Source organism: Balaenoptera physalus (assembly GCF_965194825.1).
Source record: "Balaenoptera physalus genome assembly, chromosome: 4".
Lineage (NCBI taxonomy): Eukaryota > Metazoa > Chordata > Mammalia > Artiodactyla > Balaenopteridae > Balaenoptera > Balaenoptera physalus.
In genome coordinates, this window is record NC_138891.1 from 7,301,982 (window position 1) to 7,325,571 (window position 23,590).

Here is a 23,590-nt window from a genome sequence, read left to right on the forward strand (position 1 = left end):
CACCAACTGAGGCCAGCACAGGACTGTAGTAACGGTATCTTGTACCAGTGATTTGATTTGATTTTAAAGATACATTGAAAAGGTCAGTAAATTACCAGTGAATTTCTCAAGCCCCTGTCTCTCCTTAACACTCTTTATCATTTTATTTGCTTTACTATGCACTCCTTTTTTTTGGTTTGTTTTAAGATTTGAAAATGCTAACATGTGCAATAGTCATGCATGGGAAACATATATGGGAAAACATATGGGAAATGAATAATTTCCCCTTGAATAAACATAGAGTATATTTTATCAGGCTTTCTTGAAAAGCTCTTTCTGAAATTATCCTATCCTAAAATTAGCTGTCCACGATTTAATCAAGCCTTAGATTTAAGTATCTATCTGGCCAATTTAAGGACTCAAAGGCTCACATCTTGAGGTAGGCTTCTGATATTTCAGAGAGGAAATCTTTTCAATAGAGACCAAGGATGGTCTGCTTGGAAAGCTAACCCTCCTGGGCTGAACTGAGGTCTTGTTTCCAAGTCACTTGCTGCATGTGTGATTTTCTCTGGACCTCAGTTTACTCATCTGCAATAGCAGCATGTCCATATCAGGATTTCTAAAGTCTCTTCAAACTCAAAACTGAAATCCCATTTCCCTCTTCTATTCAAAGTCCTAATGCTTAATGGTTAAAATGGACATAATGCATAATCCAAGCATCTTTTATTCATTCATCAACCATAAATATGTGTCTACCATGTGCCAATCGATAACAAAGGGAAAAGCAGATAAAGATTCTTGTCCTCCTAGAACTGACTTTCTAATGGGGGGCGGGGGTAGAGACAATGAAAATGTAGATAAATAAACCATGTGGTGTAGTAGGGGTTTGATAGGATTTTGAGGGAAAACAAATTTGGAAGTAATTTTGGGGAGAGGGGGCTGCTATTTTAAAAAGGCTGGTCAAGGAGGAACTCATTGAGAAGCTGACATTTGAGCATAGACTTGAGGGAGGGAAGAGAGCTGCCCAGGCAGATGTCTTGGGAAAGAGGTTTCTGAACAGAGAGAAGGAATACAAGACCTTGAGGTGCTTTTATAAGCTGAAACATTATGATGGACAACCTCTGTTCTGGAAGTATCATCTGTAGGACACAGGGGTCATTTGTCATTGTCTTTGAGAAACTGGGTTAAGGGGGGGGCAGAGGCAAAAGAAGTTGATTGTGATGATGAAGAGTCTGGATCTCACATCACTTGAGTAAAGTTTCAAGGAAGAGAGAACATTTACAGAAGGAGAAAATATGCTACAGAGTGGGGAGGAAGAGAGAGATTAGTTACCTTCAAAATTTAAAGTATTTCATTAAAAAAGAGCAGTTAGGTGGCTTTTTCTGTTCTAATCAAGAGCAAAAGAAGTAGGAAAAATGAATAACAGGTTTTACAGTTATATCAGCTAAATATAGCGAAGAGGTTTCTAATAGCTAAAGCAATTGAGAAATGAAGTCGGCCACTGTTTGCATGGTTTGCTGTCATTAGGAACATTTGGAGAATTTTTAAAAATAGAGATGCCCAGTGCCAACTCTAGGGGTTCTGAGAGTCAGTCCATGATGGGCTACAGGAAAGGTTATTTTAAAAATATGTATTCATTATTTTATATATTAATTTATTACACATATTTATAATCATGTAAAAAATATATTCCCAGAGAATTTGAAAGCACAACCAGGTCTGGGAAGCATTGCCATAGATTTCTCTGGAGCATGGTGAGATTCCTACTACAGAAAATATTCAGGTAAAATAATTTCTTGCCAGTAACCTCAGAAAGAAAATTCTCACATTGGGTGAAAGTCAGAGTAGGTGTCCTCTAAGATAGCTCTCAATTCTCAGATTTCATGTTTCTACCACATTATGAAACTGTAACAGTATGAAGGTAAAGTTGCATAATTATTTGTTTCAGGACAATTCTTTTACCCCTTATTTTTAACAATTGATTATTTCAAATCCTATCCTATCCTGTGGTCATATTAGCACAAAAAGGAAATTTGACTAATTTAGTATTGATTTATATATAAATCAACTGATTTACATATAAAGACTAATTGAGTATTGATTTATGTATATTGTGTTCATTTCTAATTGTGCACAGGTGAATGGAAAGTGTTGGTCCTCATTTCTCTAGGTGCCTTATTGTTCTCTAATAAGAAGACTGAAAAAAATCCAAGCCTCCCCAAGTTCATGTTTATTTATTTTCTAGTTCTGAACATTGAGTTACTTGAGATATGGAGCATTCTCTATTGCACTTCAGTAAAGTCTGAATACTTTAAAAATAATAAGAATAATTTTGAGGCAATTCACAGAATTTTTTTGGTGATGTAATCCAAGTTTTTAGGAGTCGTGTGCTCTATTTGGGGAAGGAAGAAATGTGCACATGAAAATAATATAAAACTTTATAAAACCAAATGCTGAATGGCAAGGTTGGAAAGCAGGTGTTGAAGTGCAGAAAAGGGACTTAGGAATTGGGATTCATCGTGGAAGAGTCAAGGAGATTCACAGGAGATTGGAGTTAGAATGAATGTTAAAGGAATTGGAGCCCTTTTGAAAGATCTGTGGTGTTCTCATTTTTAAAAAAGGGGAAATTCATGTTAGCAGGGAGAGGATAGGAAAGCAAAAGGCTTTTGCCAACCTTTCCAACTCTAGGATCCTAAAAAAAAATTCCAATGTCATTCGTAGTTGTTGGATTGGATTAATTATTGAACTTAATTTTCCTATTGATGAAATGAAAAATGGCAGAGCTAAATGTTTTTGAAAGTTTGCATCAACTTACAAACTTTTAGGAGGTATGGGGTTTTTAAAAAATAACCAGTAATTCTGAAACAATCAGTTAGTGGGCAGTTAATAACTAGCTACCAGCAACTGGCTAATTTCTAGGAATGAATAATTAATAACCAATGGTTTAATTTGAATTATCCTATACTTGTTTGTATACATAGTAACTCATTTTACTAAATATTTCCATTTGTATCTCTAAAATAGATCCACTTTCCAACCAACTCTGCCCCTTGGAGGCTGGCTTGTATGATCTCCATCAATAGGCTCATTGGCTCTTTGGCTTCTGGCTGGGTTTGGCCATTGAAGAACACCATCAAATCAGAGGGAGGCAGGAGAGGGAGGTCAGGGCATGTGTTTCTCTGGCTGCTTCCCTGCAGGGTTGAAGTGGGCAGGTAACAGAAAGTACCAACGAAAGATCATGGCTCCTGTCACATGGCTTTCTCCATCCAGCTTTCTCTGACTCAAGATTCTGTAATCATTCTCTACTCTGGCCCTGAGGACCTAAGAGTGGTAGTGAACTTCTGTTGACATTGCCCCAGAGTGGGAGGGGCTGTTCCATCCTTTGTGGTTTCCCTACACTCTACTAACTCCTGTAAATACTCCTTTTATTCAACTCATCGCAAATTGCTCATTTGGAATGTGGCATTGGTCTCACTTGGACACATAACTGTCATATCCATTTAGTCCCTCTATTCAAAGATGAGAAGAGGCCCATATATAAGTACTCCCAGGCAAAGAGGACAAAAATCGTTGATCTCCAAAAGTTACATACATTTAAAATCTACACCTCATAGGACAAGCTTTTGAGTGGCGTATTTTTTTTTTTCTTTTGAGAGAGCCTCACTATTCTTGAGGGTTTATTTTAATTAATCTACTTATTTATTATCAGTAAAACTCTCATGAGAGCTACAAATCTGCCTATGCATAGAGGCTTGAGAACCGGAAAATAATCAAAAAATGTCCCACAAATCATTAATTAGTTGGATATATTCCAGTTTAGAAACCTGTGTCCACAAAATGCAAGACTATATCAGCAATACATATGTATTAAAATGAAAAAGCATAATGGTTTTGCCAGCAGTTTAAATGGACTTTGTTTTTCTATGTCAAAAAGTGAAGTATACAGCCTTTGCTTATGTCTTGCTTTTGAGAAATGATGGTCAAGTACTATTTATGATCATGAAGAGGAAGAAAAGAGACTGTACACTCAGATATTGGGATGGTCTGGCAATTCTATCAGTGTGTTTCTGTTGAATCAACTGTCGATGAAAAGATATAATGATAACACCAATTCAGAGGACTAAAGAATAACTTTACCATAGGGTATTACTCATGTAGGTTTCCTTGTGTGAATTTCTGATAGAACCCTGAGTTTTCATAGCCATTTAGGAAAGTAGTAAAGCAACTCTTTTTTTAAATTGAAGTATAGTTGATTTGCAATGTTGTGTTAGTCTCAGGTGTACAGCAAAGTGATTCAGTTATACATACATATATATTTATATATTCTTTTTCAGATTCTTTTCCATTATAGGTTATTACAAGATACTGAATTTAGTTCCCTGTGTTGTATAGTAGGTCCTTGTTGTTTATCTAAGTAAAGCAACTCTTAATTAAAGAACAACCTGTTATTACTATTCTATTTATTTGACTGAAAGAGCCTTCACTGATCTAGTGACACAAATTTAAAACTTATCTGGGAGCTTTCTCAAATATAACCTAGAAAACAACTGAGATTCTCTCTGTTTTTCAGCAGAAAACATTTCATTACCTGTATGTGTTTGCTTGGTTATTGTATGACACATTTAATTGGGGATATATTGGCATTCAATCTTAAGCAAAGGAAAGAGGAGACAAAATTTTCCTATTAATGTTTGTGTGCTGTGGTAGATATTACTAGTGCTTACCAGTATCTAGTTTTCTGTTACTTCTGGAGTACACAGAAAATTATACTTTTTTATCTCTTGAAATTAATTGTATCAATGGAATTAGTTCTAGTTAATGAAATGTAAACAGAAATGATGTGTATATCTTTTGAGCCAAAACAATTGCCTGCTCTCTGCTCTTCAAAGGGAGCATAGCTAGTCAATGACATTCCAGGTAGTGGTGCCCCCTCGAGCTAACTAATATTAGGTGTTTGCTTGAACAAGAAATAAATTTGAACCAATGTGGTTTGGAGTTTGTTTCTTACCTCAGTATACTTTACCCTGTAACAATGCCTATCTGAGAATAATGGGACTCTTCAATATTTCAGAGAAAGTTACTAGACTTTTTTGAGGAAGTTGCAAATGAGAAAGTTAAAAGATATTAAAAGAAGTTAAAGGATGTCGATGTTACAAAACACAATTTGAAATTGGACGTATAGTCTTAGTGACTATTATAAAATGATGCTTTAAAGCCTTAGGAAAATAGTGTATCTAGGGAGATAACTGGAATAGCTATTTTTAAGGAACATGATCTATGATCCAATTATGAAATGTGATGTAAACACAATCGTGTTGGAAAAGAAGATGCTTTTCTGTCAGTCTCCATAGCAACAAGAACTTGGACTCTAACATGCTAGAGCCCAAGTTGATATGTGTAGATTTCTCAAATCTCTTAACAGTGTGCTAATGTGTCAGTGAAACAAAGGGCTCCAGATCACTCAGTGAGATTCCCAGCAAAGTAGTGGTGTCAAGAATAGAGCTGATCTTCTCCAAATTTTGGTTCTGCTCACATATATGTATAACTTACAATATATGAAGTTATAAAAGGTAGAAATCACTTTCTAAATTCTAGAGTTTGAGAAAATGTTTAATTTTGTCTCATAAAAAGAACCACAACATCTTGGCCATAGGGGAATATTTTTTTTTTTTTTTTTTTTTTTTTTTTTTTTTTAAATTAGAAGGGGGCTTCCCTGGTGGCGCAGTGGTTGAGAATCTGCCTGCTAATGCAGGGGACACGAGTTCGAGCCCTGGTCTGGGAGGATCCCACATGCCACGGAGCAGCTGGGCCCGTGAGCCACAACTGCTGAGCCTGCGCATCTGGAGCCTGTGCCCCGCAACGGGAGGGGCCGCGATAGTGAAAGGCCCGCGCACCGCGATGAAGAGTGGCCCCCGCTTGCCGCAACTAGAGAAAGCCCTCGCACGAACCGAAGACCCAACACAGCCAAAAATAAATAAATAAAGTAGCTATAAAAAAAACAATCGAATTCATGCTCTGCAATTCAGTTTAAAAAAAAAAAAAATTAGAAGGAAAGGGATTATTCCCACCAAAGCAGCTTGAACATTGAAACAGGGCAATGATTTAAACTGGAAATAAAGCCATTGGTCTGACAAACAGAAAGTATTTTGTGGATGTAACACTTTTTATTTATCAACGTGACTGGGCCATGGGGTGCCCAGACATTTGGTCAAACATTGTTCTGGGTGTGTCTGTGAAGCTGTTTCTGGATGAGATTAACATTTGAACCGGTACACTGAGTAAAGCAGATTGTCCCTAATGTATGTGGGCCTCCTTCAATCAACTGAAGACCTGAATAGAACAAAAAGTCTAAGAGGGAACTCCTCCTGCCTCACCATTGATCTGGTATGTCAGTCTCCTCCTGCCTTCAGACTCAAACTGAAACACAGGCTCTTCTTGGGTCTCGAGCCTGCTGACTTTTGGACCAGGACTTACAGACTTATACTACTGGTTTTCAGACCTTTGGATTGGACCTGGAACTACATCATCAGCTCTCCTGGGTCTCCAGTTTGCCAACTGCAGATCTGTGACTCCTCAGCTTCCTAATTGCATGACCCAATTCCTTACAATAAATCTCTCTCACTCACTTTCTGTTAATATATGTGTATATCCACATATATGTTTTGGGCAACATATGAGAAGTACAAACCTTTATAGAAATCAATTGGTAAAGACTGTACTTGAAGTGAACTTTAAGCAGGTGCAAAAACAAAAATCAAGAATGTTCTGGGAACATGAAAAACAGACCCAAAATAAGAACGTGAATACATCCTAGTATATAAAATGGGGCGAAACCAAACTCAGAATAGGATAAAGTAAAAAAGGAAGATGAGAATTTTGGATAACATCTGAAAGAGGCTTTTTCCTTAGTTCAGTGCTTTTCATATTATTCCAAGGTATGCTAATGGGAGAAAAAATGTTCATAGTTATTTTGTCATTAAAGTGATCCATAAGCAAATGCATTTGGTTGGTGCAGGCTAAAAATAACTTAATTTAGTTTCTTTACTGCAAGAATTCATAGAGTCTTAGTATGCTAATGACTACTGTGCATCTCTAAGAATATGAGTTGATTTTAAGTAAAATATACCAGATGTATTTAACCACAGAGGAATTGTTCTCTAAGTTTTATTTTAAATCATCTGAAAAAGAACAAAAATGTTCAAGTATTATATATGTTTTTGGAATTATATAAAGTAAGTGAGGAACGTCTACCCCTTGGTCTATGTAATCCTGTTTTATTAAGTAACCATCATAAGTGTTTTGAACTTATCTTAAAAAAGAATATTTGATAATGTAAGAAGCCCACAATTAGTAAGTGAAAACAAGCAAACAGGAGATAAATAGAAAATAAAAAGTAAAATAGAAGACGTAAATCAAACTATATCAATAATATTAAATATGAATGAATTAAGCCATCTAATCAAAAGGCAAATATTGATAGATTGAATTTAAAAAATCAAGACTTATCTATAAGCTGTCAACAGAAGACACACATTAGAGTCAAATATACAAGTAGGTTGAAAGAAGAAGGATGAAAAAAGATATCATGCAAATAGCAACCATAAGAAAGCTGGAAAAGCTATACTAATATCAGACAAAATAGACAAAAATTTTACTAGAGATAAAGAAGAAACATTTGGTAAAACAGGTGGTCAACTTTACAGGAAATGATAACAATTATATATATATATATATATATATATATATATATATATATATAACAACAGAGCCCTAAATACATGAAGCAAAAAAAGTCAAAATTGAAGGGAGAAATACACAATCAGTAATAGTAGTTAGAGACTGCAATATCTCATTTTAAATAATAAATAGAACAACTGGGCAGATCAACAAGGAAATGGAAAACTTGAACGTCACAGACCTACAGTCACAGACATAACAGACATCTATAGAATATTCACCCAACAACAGTAGAATACACAGTCTTCTCAAGCACACACAGAACATTCTCCAGGTAAGACCATATGCTATGCCATTAAGTAAACCTAAATAAACATAACAGGATTAAAATCATACAAAGTGTGTTCTTCAATTATAATGGAATGAAATTAAAAATTAGTAATAAAGAAAATTGGAAAATTCTCAAGTATGTGGACATTAAATCACACATTACTAAATAAACAATAGGTCAAATAAGAAATCACAGGAGAAATTAAAAAATAATTTGAGATAAATGAAAATGAAAACACAACATACTCAAGTTTATGGGATGTAGTTAAAGCAGTGCTTAGGGAGAAATTTATGGTAACGCCTATCAAAAAAGAAGAAAGATATAAAATCAACTTCACCTTAAGGCACTGGAAAAAGAAAAGTGAACTAAATTCAAAGGCAGCAGGAAGAAGGAAATAACAAGGATTAGAGCAGAAAACAATGAAAACAGAGAATAGAAATGAAGAAAAATGATCAAAATCAAAACTTGGTTTTTTGAAAATATCAACAAAATTGACAAAGCTTCACCTAAATAAAAAGATGACTCAAATTACTAAAATCAGGAATGAAAGAGGAGACATTACTACCAACATTACAGAAATGAAAAGAATCATAAGGAAATACTTTGAATGCTATAGGCCAACAAGTAGGATAACAGATGAATTTGACAAATTTCTACAAAGACGTAAACTACCAAAACTGACTCAAGAAGAAATAGAATATCTAAATAGACCTATAAAAGTAAAGTGATTAAATTAGCAATCAAAAAAGTTTACACAAAGAAAAGCCCAGGACCAGATGGCTTCACCAGACCTTTAAGTGAGCATTAATAGCAATTCTTCACAAACTATTTAAAAACATAGAAGAGGAGGGAACACTTCCCAACTCATTTTATGAGACCAATATTACTCTGACACAAAAACCAGACAAAGATATCACAAGAAAAAGAAAACTGTAGACCAGTAATTTATGAATATAGATGGCAAAAATCCTCAAAAAAATACTACCAAATTGAATCCAGCAATATTTAAAAGGGATTCTACACCATGACCAGGGGGATTTATTTAGGAATGCAAGTTTGGTTTGCCATCCCCAAATCATTAATTAACATAATGTACCATATCGGTAGAATAAAGAACAAAAAACAAACACATTGTCATCTCAATAGGTGCAAGAAAAAGCATTTGACAAAATTTAACATCCCCTTGTGATAAAAACACTCAACAAATCAGGGATACAAGGGTACTCTCTCAACATGAAAAAGGGAATTTATGAAATACCCACAGTTAACATAATATTCAATGGTGAAAGACAAAGATTTCCTTCCCAAGGGGAGGCACAAGAGAGGGATATTTCTTTACATTTCTATTCAATGAAGTACTGGAAGTTCTAGCCAAGGCAATTAGGGAAGAAAAGGTAACAAAAGGCATTTAAATGGGAAAGGGAGAAATAAAACTATCTCTATTTCTAGATGGCATGATCTAATATAAAAAATTTCCAAAAAACCCACCCCCAAATTATTAGAACTATTTAAAATGTTTGGTAAAGTTGCAGGATACAAGATGAGCAAGCAAGAATCAGGTGTATTTCTGTACACTATAAGTGAACAATCCAAAAATAAATTAAGAAAATAATTTCATTCACAATAGCATCAAAAATATTAGAACTCCCTTAAAAAACTAAAAATAGAACTACCATATGACCCAGCAATCCCACTACTGGGCATACACCCTGAGAAAACCATAATTCAAAAAGAGTCATGTACCACAAAGTTCATTGCAGCTCTATTTGCAATAGCCAGGACACGGAAGCAACCTAAGTGTCCATCGACAGAGGAATGGATAAAGAAGATGTGGCACATATATACAATGGAATATTACTCAGCCATAAAAAGAAACGAAATGGAGTTATTTGTAGTGAGGTGGATGGACCTAGAGACTGTCATACAGAGTGAAGTAAGTCAGAAAGAGAAAAACAAATACTGTATGCTAACACATGTATATGGAATCTAAAAAAAGGATTCTGAAGAACCTAGAGGCAGGACAGGAATAAAGACGCAGATGTAGAGAATGGACTTGAGGACACGGGGAGGGGGAAGAGTAAGCTGGGACGAAGTGAGAGAGTGGCATGGACATATATACACTACCAAATGTACAATAGATAGCTAATGGAAAGCAGCCACATAGCACAGGGAGATCATCTTGGTGCTTTGTGACCACCTAGAGGGGTGGGATAGGGAGGGTGGGAGGGAGATGCAAGAGGGAGGAGATATGGGGATATATGTATATGTATAGCTGATTCACTTTGTTGTACAGCAGAAAATAACACACCATTGTAAAGTAATTATACTCCAATAAAGATGATCAAAAAAATATTAGAACTCTTAGGACTACATTTAACCAAGGAGGTGCAAGACTTGTACACTGAAAACTACAAAATATTGTTGAAAGAAATTTAAAAAGATATGGATAGACACATAGAGCAATAGAATAGAATTGAGAGTCCAGAAATAAACCCTCATATCAATGGCAAGTTGAGTGTCACAAGAGTACAAAGACAATTCAGTGGGGAAAACATAGTGTTTTTAATAAACGGTGATGTGATCACTAGACATCCACACAAAAAAATGAAATAAAATTGGACCCATACATCACTCATATACAAAAATTAACTCAAAATAGACCAAAGACCTAAATGTAAGAGCTCACACTATAAAACTCTTAGAAGAAGACAGAGGATTAAACCTTAATGACCTTGGGATAGGCAATGGTTTCTTAGATGTGACCTCAAAATCACAAAGAACAAAAGAAAAAAGAGATAAATTGGATATCACCAAATTGTGCTTTATAGAAAAACATTAAGAAAATTAAAGGGCAACTTAAAGAATGTGAGAAGAATACTGTACATCCATCATAACTTGTTATCTAGAATATATAAAGAACACTCACAACTCAGTAATAAACAGACAACCCAATTTTAAAATGGATAGAAGATCTAAATTGACAGTTCTCCAAAGACATACAAATGGCCAATTACACATGAAAAGATGCTCAAATTATTAGCCATGAGGGAAATGCAAATGGAAACCACATGAGATACCACTTCATGCATACAAGAACGGTTATAATAAAAAAAATCAGATAATAACAAATAAAAATTGTTGGTGAGGAAGTGGAGAGGTTGGAACCTTCATATGCTGCTAAATGTAAAATTCCTCTGCTGTTTTGGGAAACAGCCTGGAAGTTCCTCAAATGTTTACACATAGGGTTACCAGCCATTCTTCTTTACTCAGGAGAAATTAAAACATGTGCACACAAAATCTTGCATGAATGTTTTATGAAAGTTCATAGTAGAATTGTTCATATTAGCCAAAAAGTGGTTACAACACAAATGCCCATCAAGTGATGAATGAATAAACAAAATGTGCTATATCTATATAATGAAATATTACTTGGCAGTAAAAAGGAATAAAGTACTGGTATGCAACAATGTGAGATGAAAACCTCGAAAACATTACACTAAGTGAAAAAAGCCAGTCACAAAGGACCATATTGTATGATTCCATTTATATAAGATGCCCTGAGTGGGCGAATCTACAGGCACAGAGTGTAGCTTAGTGGTTGCCTGGGGCTGAGGATGGGGAGCCACTGGCGTTAGGGGTGATGGCTGTGTGGTGCAAAGCTTCTTTGTGGGGGTAACAAAATGTTCTAAAATTTATTATGGTGATGCATGCATAAGTCTAGGAATATACTAGAAGCCCTCAAGTGTACACTTTAATTAATTAATTTATTTATTTATTTTGGCCGCGCTGTCTGGCTTACGGGATCTTAGTTCCCTGACCAGGGATCGAACCCACTCCCCCTGCCGTACAAGCACAGAGTCGGAACCACTGGACCACCAGGGAAGTCCTAAGTTGTACACTTTAAAAGGATGAATTCTATGACACGTTAATTATACCTCAATAAAGTTGTTTTAAAAATGGAGTTAATAAATAGTATGAGAAGCCAGACCTCTCTCTCAAAAAAAGTCAATATAAGTTGTTTCTACAAAACTCATTTATTTTTTTGTTTAGGCATGTATTATATACATGAAACATTTTCATTCTCAATATAGTTAAGACTCAAGTTGGAATAAAATGGCCTAATATTAACTGGCTCCTTTATGTACCTACAAAATTAAATGCTAACAAGTGGCAATTAGAGCACTCCAGCCAAAGTGCACTCTGCTAAGGATGATTTAACAAGCCACCACATTTTCTCACTTTGAAATTGAAGATTTGCCTGTGATTACCTTTCTGTTAAGTTTGGCAGCTTGTTTTCTGCCTAGTTTTATCATCATTTTACCACTTAAACGTTTAGTGTAATGTCAAATAATGGTTAAGCATTGTTAACTGGCATACTGGGTCTCCTTGCCCTTCAATCAACTTAAGTGTTACAGAATAAGTGTTCTTTACAGTAAATCGTTGACACTTTTACATCAAACTATTTAGTTAAAATAAGATGCACTGAAATGTAAATTTTTTACCCTATCATTTTTTATTGTAATTTTAAAAAATAAATGTATTATTTATTGGGTCTTCATTGCTGTGTGTGGCTTCCTCTAGTTGCGGCGAGCAGGGGCTACTCTTCCTTGCGGTGCGTGGGCTTCTCATTGCAGTGGCTTCTCTTGTTGCGGAGCATGAGCTCTAGGTGCACGGGCTTCAGTAATTGTGGCAGGCAGGCTCAGTAGTTGTGGCACACGGGCTTAGTTGCTCAGTGGCATGTGGGATCTTCCCGGACCAGGGCTCAAACTCGTGTCCCCTGCACTGGCAGGGAGATTCTTAAGCACTGTGCCACCAGGGAAGTCCCTATTCTAACTTTATAGTGAGAGTCTTCATAGCAAAAGGAACTCTCAGGTGAAAGCAGTCTCATTGTCATGAACAAATATGTTTCCCTTAAGTCCATTCATTTTCATTTTATTCCATATGCATTGACTAATTCTCTCTCCTATTACTCTGCATGGGACACAGTTGGGTAGCAGGGGGGACTAACTTGAGAGTCACATTTGTTGACTAGAAGCATGACCTTGTATGAGGAGAGAATGAGCATTTGACCACCATGTTTGGTGCTTTACATATGGTATTAAGTCCTTACCACACTCCTCTATGATAGATTTTATCATTACCATTTAATAGAGGAAAAACCTGAACTTAGGGAAGGTGAACATTGAAGACACCAACACATTTTTTTCCCCAGACTAATTTCTAACTTCTGTGTTTGAGCTAAGATATTGGTCAGTCAGTTCCTAAAACCATTAAATAAACTCAAATGTGAGGGAAAATATTGATAATTCAAATGGTATTAATGTGTGATTTTATCTGAGAACAATATCTTAAAGAAAATTGTTTAATAAAAAGTTGCTATCCAAAAAAAAAACCCAACAACAAAATACCCCACAATAATAAAGCACTCTTAAACCACACACACACAAAAGTTGATGTCCAGGTGTCCAAAAGTGTGTTTAGTTTGTTTTGTTTTTGTTCTACCGTGTATTTTTTTTTTTTTTGGTGTATTTTTAATGAGATTATTTGGGTGATCTCACATATGGCCAAGCCCTCGTGATTTAAGCAGTTTCAATCCAGTTAGTTTTTCTTTTCCTATTTTGTTAGTCTGCCCTTTGGCTCTCTTACTTCTTGTTGGCAACAATCTCACTTCCAGAAAGTGTAGACTCCGAAGGAGAGAGGGCAGTAAAGCACAAATCTTCACTAAGCTAATGGAACACACGTTGAACAAAAACCTATAGACTTGGGCTTCCCTGGTGGGGCAGTGGTTAAGAATCCGCCTGCCAATGCAGGGGACACGGGTTTGAGCCCTGGTTCAGGAAGATCCCACAGGCTGCGGAGCAGCTAAGCCCGTGTGCCACAACTACTGAGCCTGTGCTCTGGAGCCCACGAACCACAACTACTGAAGCCCGTGCGCCTAGAGCCTGTGCTCTGCAACAAGAGAAGCCACCACGATGAGAAGCCCACGCACCTCAACGAAGAGTAGCCCCTGCTCACATTAAGTAGAGAAAGCCTGCACGCAGCAACGAAGACCCAGTGCAGCCAAAAATAAAATAAATGAAATAAATAAATTATTAACAAAAAACCCTATAGACTTTATGACAAGCTGCCCAGTTTTCCATTATTACAGGTAACTGGAAACCAATTATGATTATGTGAATTTCATTTTTTTCAGATCTCATCAATATCATCAGTTGGTTACATTTTCCCTCAAGACCTCATCAGAGAATCTGAAACTTCAGCCCTATTACCCTGTCTGTGTCTGCTCACTGAACTTGGCCTAGGTCTACCCAGAAGGTCACCACAGACAGCTGGGTCTTCCTGCATATTCCTGTCTGAAGGATCTTTCTAGTGTCTTCTGCAGCTAAGCCTGAAGGTAACCTCTCAGGAGCCACCCTCAACTCCTTTTACTTGTCTCATGGAAGAACAATTCTGAGTTTCCCTACACAGTCTCTCAGTGCTCCCCCAGCAGGGTCGAGCCCCAATTGCCTACAGAGTTAATGATCTCATTAACACACACTTATTTACTTGTTTTCCTTTCTTTCCTGTCTTATTCCTCTACTCTTTCATCTTGCTTCCTGGATCACCTCCCAAAGAAACTATCTGCATCCAAATCATTGTCTCAAAATCTATTTCTTTTTTTTTAAATTTAATTTTAGGGGGACACCCAAATTAAGAGAGTGATTCAGAAATTACCTTCTCTATTTATATGAGACATCCAGAAAAGACAAATTTATAGAAACAGAAAGTAGATAAGTGGTTGCCTAGGGCTGGATGTGGGAACAGAGATTAATCATAAATGGGTCTGAGAGGTCTTTTTAGGAGGAAAAATACTCTAAAACTCAGGTGGGGATGGTTGAACCACTCAATAAAGATAGTAAAAATCATTAAACTGTACACTTGAAATGGGTGAATTTTATGATACGTACAATATACCTCAATAAAGTTTTTAAAGAAATTACCTTATTTTACATGGAGAGATGGTAAGATCTAAAGAGCTAAAGTGCTCAAAGTTACACAGCAAATACAGGCCAGAGAAAAGAATAGAGTTTCAGGCCATTTGATTACTCTGATTCATTACTTTTGATTCATCTGTGGACAAATGATCTTGCTTTAACTCACTAAAAATTAAAGTACATGAAAAAAGTGAAAAAGCACCAATTAAACCAAGTATCAATACATTTATGACACCAATTATAATAATTATCATTTAGTTAGTGCTTCCTGTAGGTTAAATAATTTACCTAGGTTATTTCATTTAATTTCACAAGTGGGCCGTAAGGTAGGGATGACTGCTATCTCTTTGTTACACACGGGAAAATAGAGCTTGAGAGAAGGTAAGTGACTAATACTCACATGAGGCTGAGTGGGAATTCATCCATATTTGTCACCAGACACCAGAGGGCATATTCATCGTGACTATATTATACCACTTCTGCTGGTGACTAGGATTTCTTTCCCCTCTTACCACTCCAGCATGACCAGAGAAAGGCAAAGCTCCATACCTCACTGTTGAGTTTGTTTATCTGCTGCTTGGTCTCCTCTGCTTTGATGAAGAGGACAGCAGCTCCAATCTCTGGGTCTGGAAAGTGACACACAGGCAGAATGAGTCCTTCAGGAATAAACCTCATATTTCAGGACTGGGGCGGTTAAAACAGGGAAGGAAGCCCAAGCTACCTTCAACCTTTCCTGATAGTGCACTGTAGCTTCTGTCTCCCTAGTTCTCCTCTGGATGGCACCTGGTGGGCTCTTTGGAACTAGGCACACAGCATGGTGGTGACTGTGGCCACACTTACTGGATGTGTCCATGGCCACCCTCCCCCTCTCCTGAACACAATCCTACCATGTGCCCAAATGTCACATGTTCTCTTCTTTGACCATTTTCCAAAAATATATCACAGCCAGTGTCCAAGCCATAGAAAAGAGATGTTCTTTTTCTCCTCTCTTCCCTTTCCAGATTTTGAGTCCTGTACCCATGAGAGCATTTTCCTCCCACCTCTATTAAAGCTGCTCATCCCCACTGCAGGTTTTCTGTCTCTTCCAGTGTTGCTCTAAAAGGTAATTTCTCCCATTTCCCGGGTCTCTCATCTCCACTTTTTCTCTACCTTAACTTTTACAAATACATTCATATCTGTTAGGAGCAGAAGCACAGATGAGTCATTGCTAGCTAGAGTGGAAAGGATTTGATATACAGAGCTATCTATATCTAGATCTATATATGTCGTGTATATATATCATGATGACTATCCTAATATCCTAATTCTGGTCAATTATGTGTAGAAAATTTGTCTGTGAGAGAAAAAAGTCCCTCAAAACAATCCAAAGTGTCAGAGTAGTAAAAGCTCCTTTTGCTGAGATATTTTGTAAAGTTAATCTATTCATTCAATGAATGATAAGAGATCGCCTACAACAGGCTAAGCCTCCTTTAGATGAGACAGAAATAACAAAAATATATTGACCTTCATGGGGCTTTGAGTCTAGCTGGGAAAAGAGACATTGAAAAAGCAATTATGGGGCTTCCCTGGTGGTGCAGTGGTTAAGAATCTGCCTGCCAATGCAGGGGACACGGGTTCGAGCCCTGGTCTGGGAAGACCCCCACATGCCATGGAGCAACTAAGCCCGTGCACCACAACTACTGAAGCCCGCGCGCTTAGAGCCCGTGCTCTGCAACAAGAGAAGCCACCGCAATGAGAAGCCCACGCACCGCAATGAAAAGTAGCCCCCGCTCGCTGCAACTAGAGAAAGCCCACGCACAGCAATGAAGACCCAATGCAGCCAAAAATAATAAATAAATAAATAAATAAATAAATAAATAAATAAATTTATATTAAAAAAAAAAGCAATTATGCAATAGGTGTGGATTTCATACTAAGGGCAGTAGGAATCCATCTCAGGATTTTAAGCATAGGAATAGCGTAATAAGAATAAATTTGTATTTTAAAAAAAGTTCACTCTGTATGGAGAACAGTGTGAAAACAGAGAAGAGACTTTGGAAGCAGTGCAGGCAAGAGTGAATGTGGCAGGGAAAAGGGTGGTGGAAGGAAGGATAGAAAGTCTCAGACAGAACTGAGAGATATTTAGGAGGTAAAGTCAAGAATATTTGTTGCTTGAATGGATGAGTATTGGGGTAGATGTTGGGAAAAGGGAGAAGAGGAAGCTAAGGGGGGTGGCAGGACCAGAAATACTAGGTGGATGGCATGATGACGTCCTGTGAGCCAACAAGGAAAACTTCCTGTTGGGACCCACCATCAGCTTCCATAGCAAATGCTCACATCTGGTTGACTAGAACTATGATTTCTGTGCTTCTTGCCCAGAGCAGATATAAGTCCATTACATGGATGAATCATGATTGTTGACTGACATCTGCATTCCTCTCCTCACCTTCCCACCTTTCACCATCGTCCTACCATGGAGTCTTACTCTTCCATCTTCCCAGAAGATGAGTGCTGGGAAGAACTGTTGATTGAGATAGAAGACTGGTATTCTACCAAATGGAGACATACCCCCAGAGCTGTACATTCAGAAGTCTTTCTTGGGCTTGGCTTTGCCCATGGAAGGATTCACCAATTAGCAGGAGATCCTGACACAAGGATCTGCCTTGCATCTGGTGACTGTTTGGGATCGTCTATGTTCATTATTCTCTATCAACTACAGGTGCGTCTTCTTTTAGAAGGTGTCATTTCTGGCCTTCATCATGCTGACAAATTCTTTTGTGGGCAATGAACTCAAGAATGAAAGGGAGAGAGAGGAGCCTGGGCTAGGTTTGGGGATACTTTACATTAATTAACCATCCCTAAAGGGTAGTACTTCATATAGTGCCCCATCATTTCCAATATTCTAACATACTTCTGAAGATATTTATCCCTGGCAAACTGCAAGTACATAACCACTTACCCAATAAATTAGTTAAGTATAACCAATGTTCCTACAGTCTACACCCAACACAGCATTTCCTTTGGGTAATGTTGTTTCTGTGGATTAGTCTGCATTTATAATAGGAAAACATGGTTACCCTCTGATGAAGAGCAGAAATTTGAGTGTCCTCCTGATACACCATTTACCTGGGCTGGTAAGCTGCAGGGTGTCGAGCCTGGATGGAGGAACCATTACACACGCTATCTTAATAACTTGGAGGTGGCACAGACCCAAGTCAAATTACTTTGTGGCTTTGGTAAAGTTCCATCACATGGAGAATACCCGAGAATGGGAAGGCAAAAAAGTGCCTATACTGAACATTACAAGTTATAAAGACATATCACCCCTTGAGAGAAGACTAAATATAGAGCTTACCTCCAAGAGGAGGAGAAATTCGGGGCTCCGGTCTGACTCGTTCAGAGCCAAAGTCAAAAGACTGGCTTTCCTCACTACTGTTTCCATCTTCAATTCCATCAACAATCCTGTTTAAAATAACAAGGATTGGCTAGTTGTGCATTTATATTCATGGGTTTCAGTATTCCTAGAAGACTTGAAAAATCTTGTGTTAAATTTCTAAATTCTAGACACTCTAGAGCTGGGCTATCCAATATGGTAGCCGTTAGCCTTATACAGCCATTGAGCACCTGAAATGTGCAAAAAGAGATGTGCTGTAAGTATAAAATACACACTGGATTTTGAAGATTTTAGTAAAAAATGTAAGTTATTTAATTAGTAATTTTTTATATTGTTCACATTTGAAATGCTAGTATTTGGGGCATAATGAGTCAAATAAAATATCTTATTAAAATTATTATTAAATAATTGCACATGTGTGTGTTTACTTTTTAAAGATGTGGCTACTGGAACATTTAAAATTACTCATGTGGCTCACAATTTTAGCTCATGCTATATTTCTATTGAACAGCAATGCTATAGATCTTAGACTCATTTATTCTCAGATTCAAAACCTTAAGCTACAGAAGTTCTCTTATCTAAATTTATATTAATTCACTACTCTATCCAGAATTAAAGAGTTTTAACGTAATGTTTACAGCATCGCAGAAAATAACTTTGAAAACAACTTTGCTCTGGACATGGACAAAACTCTGAAGTGAGAGTTGAAGAATTATATTTAAATGACTATTAGGACTCTAGCTAATCTTCTTCCTTGGTAAATAATATCTAACACACTCATTATTTTTAAAAAAGATGAACTTATTGTAGAAAATGTAAACATAAAGGTAGCAAAAATCTGAAAAGAAAAATCAACTGTCATTCACCACTACCGTTAACATCTTGGTGTGTTCTCAAAATCTTTTTCTAGATATAAAGTAAAATATGTTTTTTCATAAGTGTAGCATAAGTTGTACATGAAACTTTCTTTTCCAGCTCTGATACATTTTCCCCCTATTTATAGTTTAGTATTTTTCATTTTAGAGAAATTTTAGGAAGGAGAAGAGTTAAGGGATGTTTTCAAATGACCATCTCCAACTGAATTCCTGAACATTTAATATCCACCTACTTTTCATTAACCCTGTTTTGCTTATTTTCCCCTTAATATTTTCTCTAAATGGTTAAGTTGTGTTCTTCAAATGACTAACTAAATATGTAGTATATCAGAAACATCTCTTGCCTTACAAGCAGAACAACAGAATTTGAATCTGTATTTCAGAACTCAAATTTCTGATATTTTGGACAAAATATGTAACATTCAAAATACTTAACACTTCTTACAACTTTATAGTAGAGATAATACAAACTACTTTATAGGATTCCTGAAAAGACTAAATATAATAGTAAATGAAAAATTACCTAGCTGAGTACATGAGACTAGGAATCACTCAATATGTTTTTTTCTTGTCTATTTTTTACTGAGTTGTTACACACCACAGCCTACTCTTTTCACATTTTCTGAGTCAGAATTTTTTACTGTTTCAATCACTTTTAGTTGATTCTAAAGTGAAATTTTTTTAAATTAAAAAATAGAACCATCCCATATTACCTGCTGAAGGGGCCAGAAATAAAACTGAGTTCAGTCATCCACAATAATGAAGCAAATACTATGGGAAATGAAGACCAGCACTTCATTTCCTTCATAATTTCCACTCATTGCTTCATGAAACTTTTGGTAAGATCAGATATTGAGGGGATAACAATATGGACTTTGTTCCATCTCTTTTGTTTTCATTAGAAATTTATAAGTTATAAAATTACAATGTAGACATATACATCTATAAAAATAGGTAGAGCTAAATGGATAAAGGGAGAAGAGAAAGAATTTGGAACATTTAATGGACCCTTTTGAGAATATGACTAAAATGGTTTATTCTCATCTTGCATACACCTCCACGTAGAGTCAAAAATGGCGCACAAAAATTTAGGGAAACTGAAGCATCAAGGCTAGGAGCCTGCGTGGCAGAAAGGCCCAGAAGGCTGACTAATTTACTAACCAGGTACTAGTGTGAATAAAATGCAGACACTTTCACCTGGGAAAGAATTCTATGTTGTGAACTCTCACCTTGGACTGAGGTCTGGGGGTCCAGCATTGTTCAAAGTTGAAAGTTGCAATTTCAAGTTCTTCTCTTTTCTTTTACCATGGTAAGGGGCGTCGGCTTCCTGCTTGGTTTTGGGGGAATTGGAACTGGAGACTCTGATAGGTGAGTGAAATGACACTGTTCCCGAGGCCAGCTGCTTCAAGCTTAAGCCAAGATAGCTCTTACTGCTTCCAGGCTTCTTGCTACGGGCAGAGGAAGATCCCCTTGTGTAGATGGGAGAGAGGGAAGCCGTCTCCTCCTCCTCCCGGTCCTCCTCCTCTTCCTCATCTTCCACAATGGATGGGAGTCTCTTCTTGATGCTGCCATTTCCCTTGGGCTCTGACTAAATTAGAGGATAATACAGATGAGTACAGATTGTGAAGACTTCTTGAGAGGCATATCATTCATGCTGCAGGGTCCATCTGAAAAAAGTCAGATCCCCTAGAGCCTTTAAAACGGAAGACCTCACAGATTTTGCTCTTATTTATTCAGGTGTTCAAAGTCTCTCATACTGTATAGCACAGGGAACTCTACTGAATAATCTGTAATAACCTACATGGGAAAAGAATCTGAAAAAGAATGATTCACTTTGCTGTACACCTGAAACTAACACGACACTGTAAATCAACTATACTCCAATAAAAATTTTAAACAAAACAAAACAGAAATAGACTCACAGACATAGAAAACAAACTTAAGATTACCAAAGGGAGGGGGGTAGAGGGATAAATTAGGAGTTTGGCATTAAAATATACACACTACTATATATAAAATAGATAACCAACAAGGACCTCCTATATAGCACAGGGAACTCGATTCAATATCTTGTAAAAACTTGTAATGGAAGAGAATGTTAAAAAATGATATATATATATGTATATATATATATATATATATATATACATATATATATCTCAATCACTTTACTGTACACCTGAAACTAACACAACATTGTAAATCAACTATATTTCAATAAAAGATGTTAAAAATCTCCCCATTTCTGATCTCTGCTAGGTTTACTCTCTCTGCTTTCCTGGTGTTAGCCCACAATCCTTCTCTTGGTCTTTTAAACTCTCTTGGTGGTGAGCTATGTAAAAGGTGCATTTTATCAGGTTTGCATTGAGGTTTTAATCAGCCTGTCATTTATAATAGCATATGATGGCATGTTTTTAGGAATAAGACATTTTCAATTTTACTGGAAAGTCTTGGGCCTTGATAGTTTATTTATTTATTTCATTTTTCAGGTATCCTCATCATTTTATTTTTATTGAAGTATGGTTGATATACAATATTATATAAGTTACAGGTGTACAACATAGTGATTCACAGTTTTTACATGTTATACTCCATTTATAGATATTATAAAATATTGGCTATATTCCCTGTGTTGTACAACATCTCCCTGTAGCTTATTTTATACCCAGTAGTCTGTACCTCTTACTCCCCTGCCTGTATCTTGCCCTTCCCTTTTCCCTCTCCCCACTGATAACCACTAGTTTGTTCTCTGTGTCTGTGAGTCTGCTTCTTTTTGGTTATATTCACTAGTTTGTTGTATTTTTTAGATTCCACATATAAGTGATCTCATACAGTATTTGTCTTTCTCTGTCTGACTGATTTCACTTAGCATAATTGGGCCTTGATATTTTAAAGTTACAGGGTCCTCAGTGGAACTTTATGTGGAGATCAACCAGCAAAATTATATTATCTTTGAGAATAAAACTCTTTCCTATTTTGGATCATAGATGGAAGAAGATCAGAAGTGTCCTCAGCTCTCCTTGTTCTCACAAGTCAGGTGGCAGGAAGTACAGCAAACCATTTGATCCTCTCACCTTGAAGAGCCTTAGGAAAGGAAAGGGAGAGTTTTGCAAACTCTTCTGTAGGATTCCTGTCTGGGCTCCTTCAACCTTACAGGCTTAGAAGAAGCAAAGGAGAGGATGGGAAAGGATGAAGGAGGGGATAATGAAGGGGCAGGGCAGACAAGGTAGCAAAAGCTAAGCTGATGGCCCTCAACAGAGTCACTCTAAGAGTATGTGTTTCTTGCTCTGCCCCAGACATGGCCTCCCTGCTCCAAAAAGTCAGTTCATTTTTCTGTGCCTCAGTTTCTTTTGAGGATACAATCATTTGTACCTGCTTATCAATAATTCGTAATAAAAATAAACTGAAAAGACCTAAGAATACTATTTAAATGTCATGAGCTGTCATGGTTATTACTTCATCTCAATAAATAGTTGTTTTATTGGTATATGAATTTTATTGTAACAGTTATAATGATATATATATATATATGTAACAAAAAAATGAACTTGAATCTGTAGTGACTGACAGGCCCATTCACCCATTTAGTTGAGGCCATAGCTGTAAAGTGAAATGATCAGTTCACTTTGGAAGGTTTTTTTTTTTTTTTGTATTTTAATCTTATGGGTCAAAATTTCTTGAGGAAGTGGAATTATTAGACTCATCTTTCCAACTAGATGTGATTATTTTAATTAATGGTAAAGCTATTAGTTCTTTATTCAATAGTCATGGTTTTGCTTTTATTTGTTTTTTTTGTTTTTTCTTCACAGCATTTTAAATTCTGTGCTTTTAACAAAAGATGGAGCCATGTGGATTGCAGAGGAACATCTGTATACCAGTATTGTAGAACAGAAAAGTGAGTTCACCCAGCTAAAGATACAACAGGGCGAACTTATCACAGAAATTAAAATCAGTGAGTACATTCTCTAATTGGACTTCTGTTTACATTTGCATTGGCAATTTAAGCATTCCTTTGTTTCAAGGAGGCTCCCTTGGCTCTAACAGAATCTTCTGACTAGTAACCTATAAGATGTTTGTACTTCTACAAGTTCATTTAATTTTCATACTTCCATGCTTGGCACCTTGGACAATTTGCTTAGGTACTGCCTCTTGTGACTGGGGCAGCCAACACGGTTTATACCAAGAATTCATTAGCCTATGGACCATCATTGCAGACAATACCCAAATTTATTATTATTAAATATCCAGCCCCACATGCAGCCTCTGTGCAGGAGGAGTACTGGTTACTTTCTTCAGGCCATCGGTATAGAAACCCCCTCCTCCCTCGTGTCACTGGATTCACCTGTGTATACATGGCCACAAAATTCAACCACAGATCTTT

General features: G+C 36.7%; 1 protein-coding gene across 1 annotated transcript in view; it reads right to left on the minus strand.

Annotated features, from left to right (window-relative positions):
* KCNH8 (potassium voltage-gated channel subfamily H member 8) overlaps positions 1–23,590 on the minus strand; it is a 401,123-nt gene that overhangs the window by 17,692 nt on the left and 359,841 nt on the right. The window contains exons 13-15 of the mRNA XM_082460817.1: positions 20,439–20,797; positions 18,296–18,402; positions 15,511–15,587 (exon numbers count right to left, since the gene is read on the minus strand). Coding sequence (XP_082316943.1) covers positions 15,511–15,587; positions 18,296–18,402; positions 20,439–20,797 — 543 coding nt within the window. The remainder of the gene's footprint in view (positions 1–15,510; positions 15,588–18,295; positions 18,403–20,438; positions 20,798–23,590) is intronic.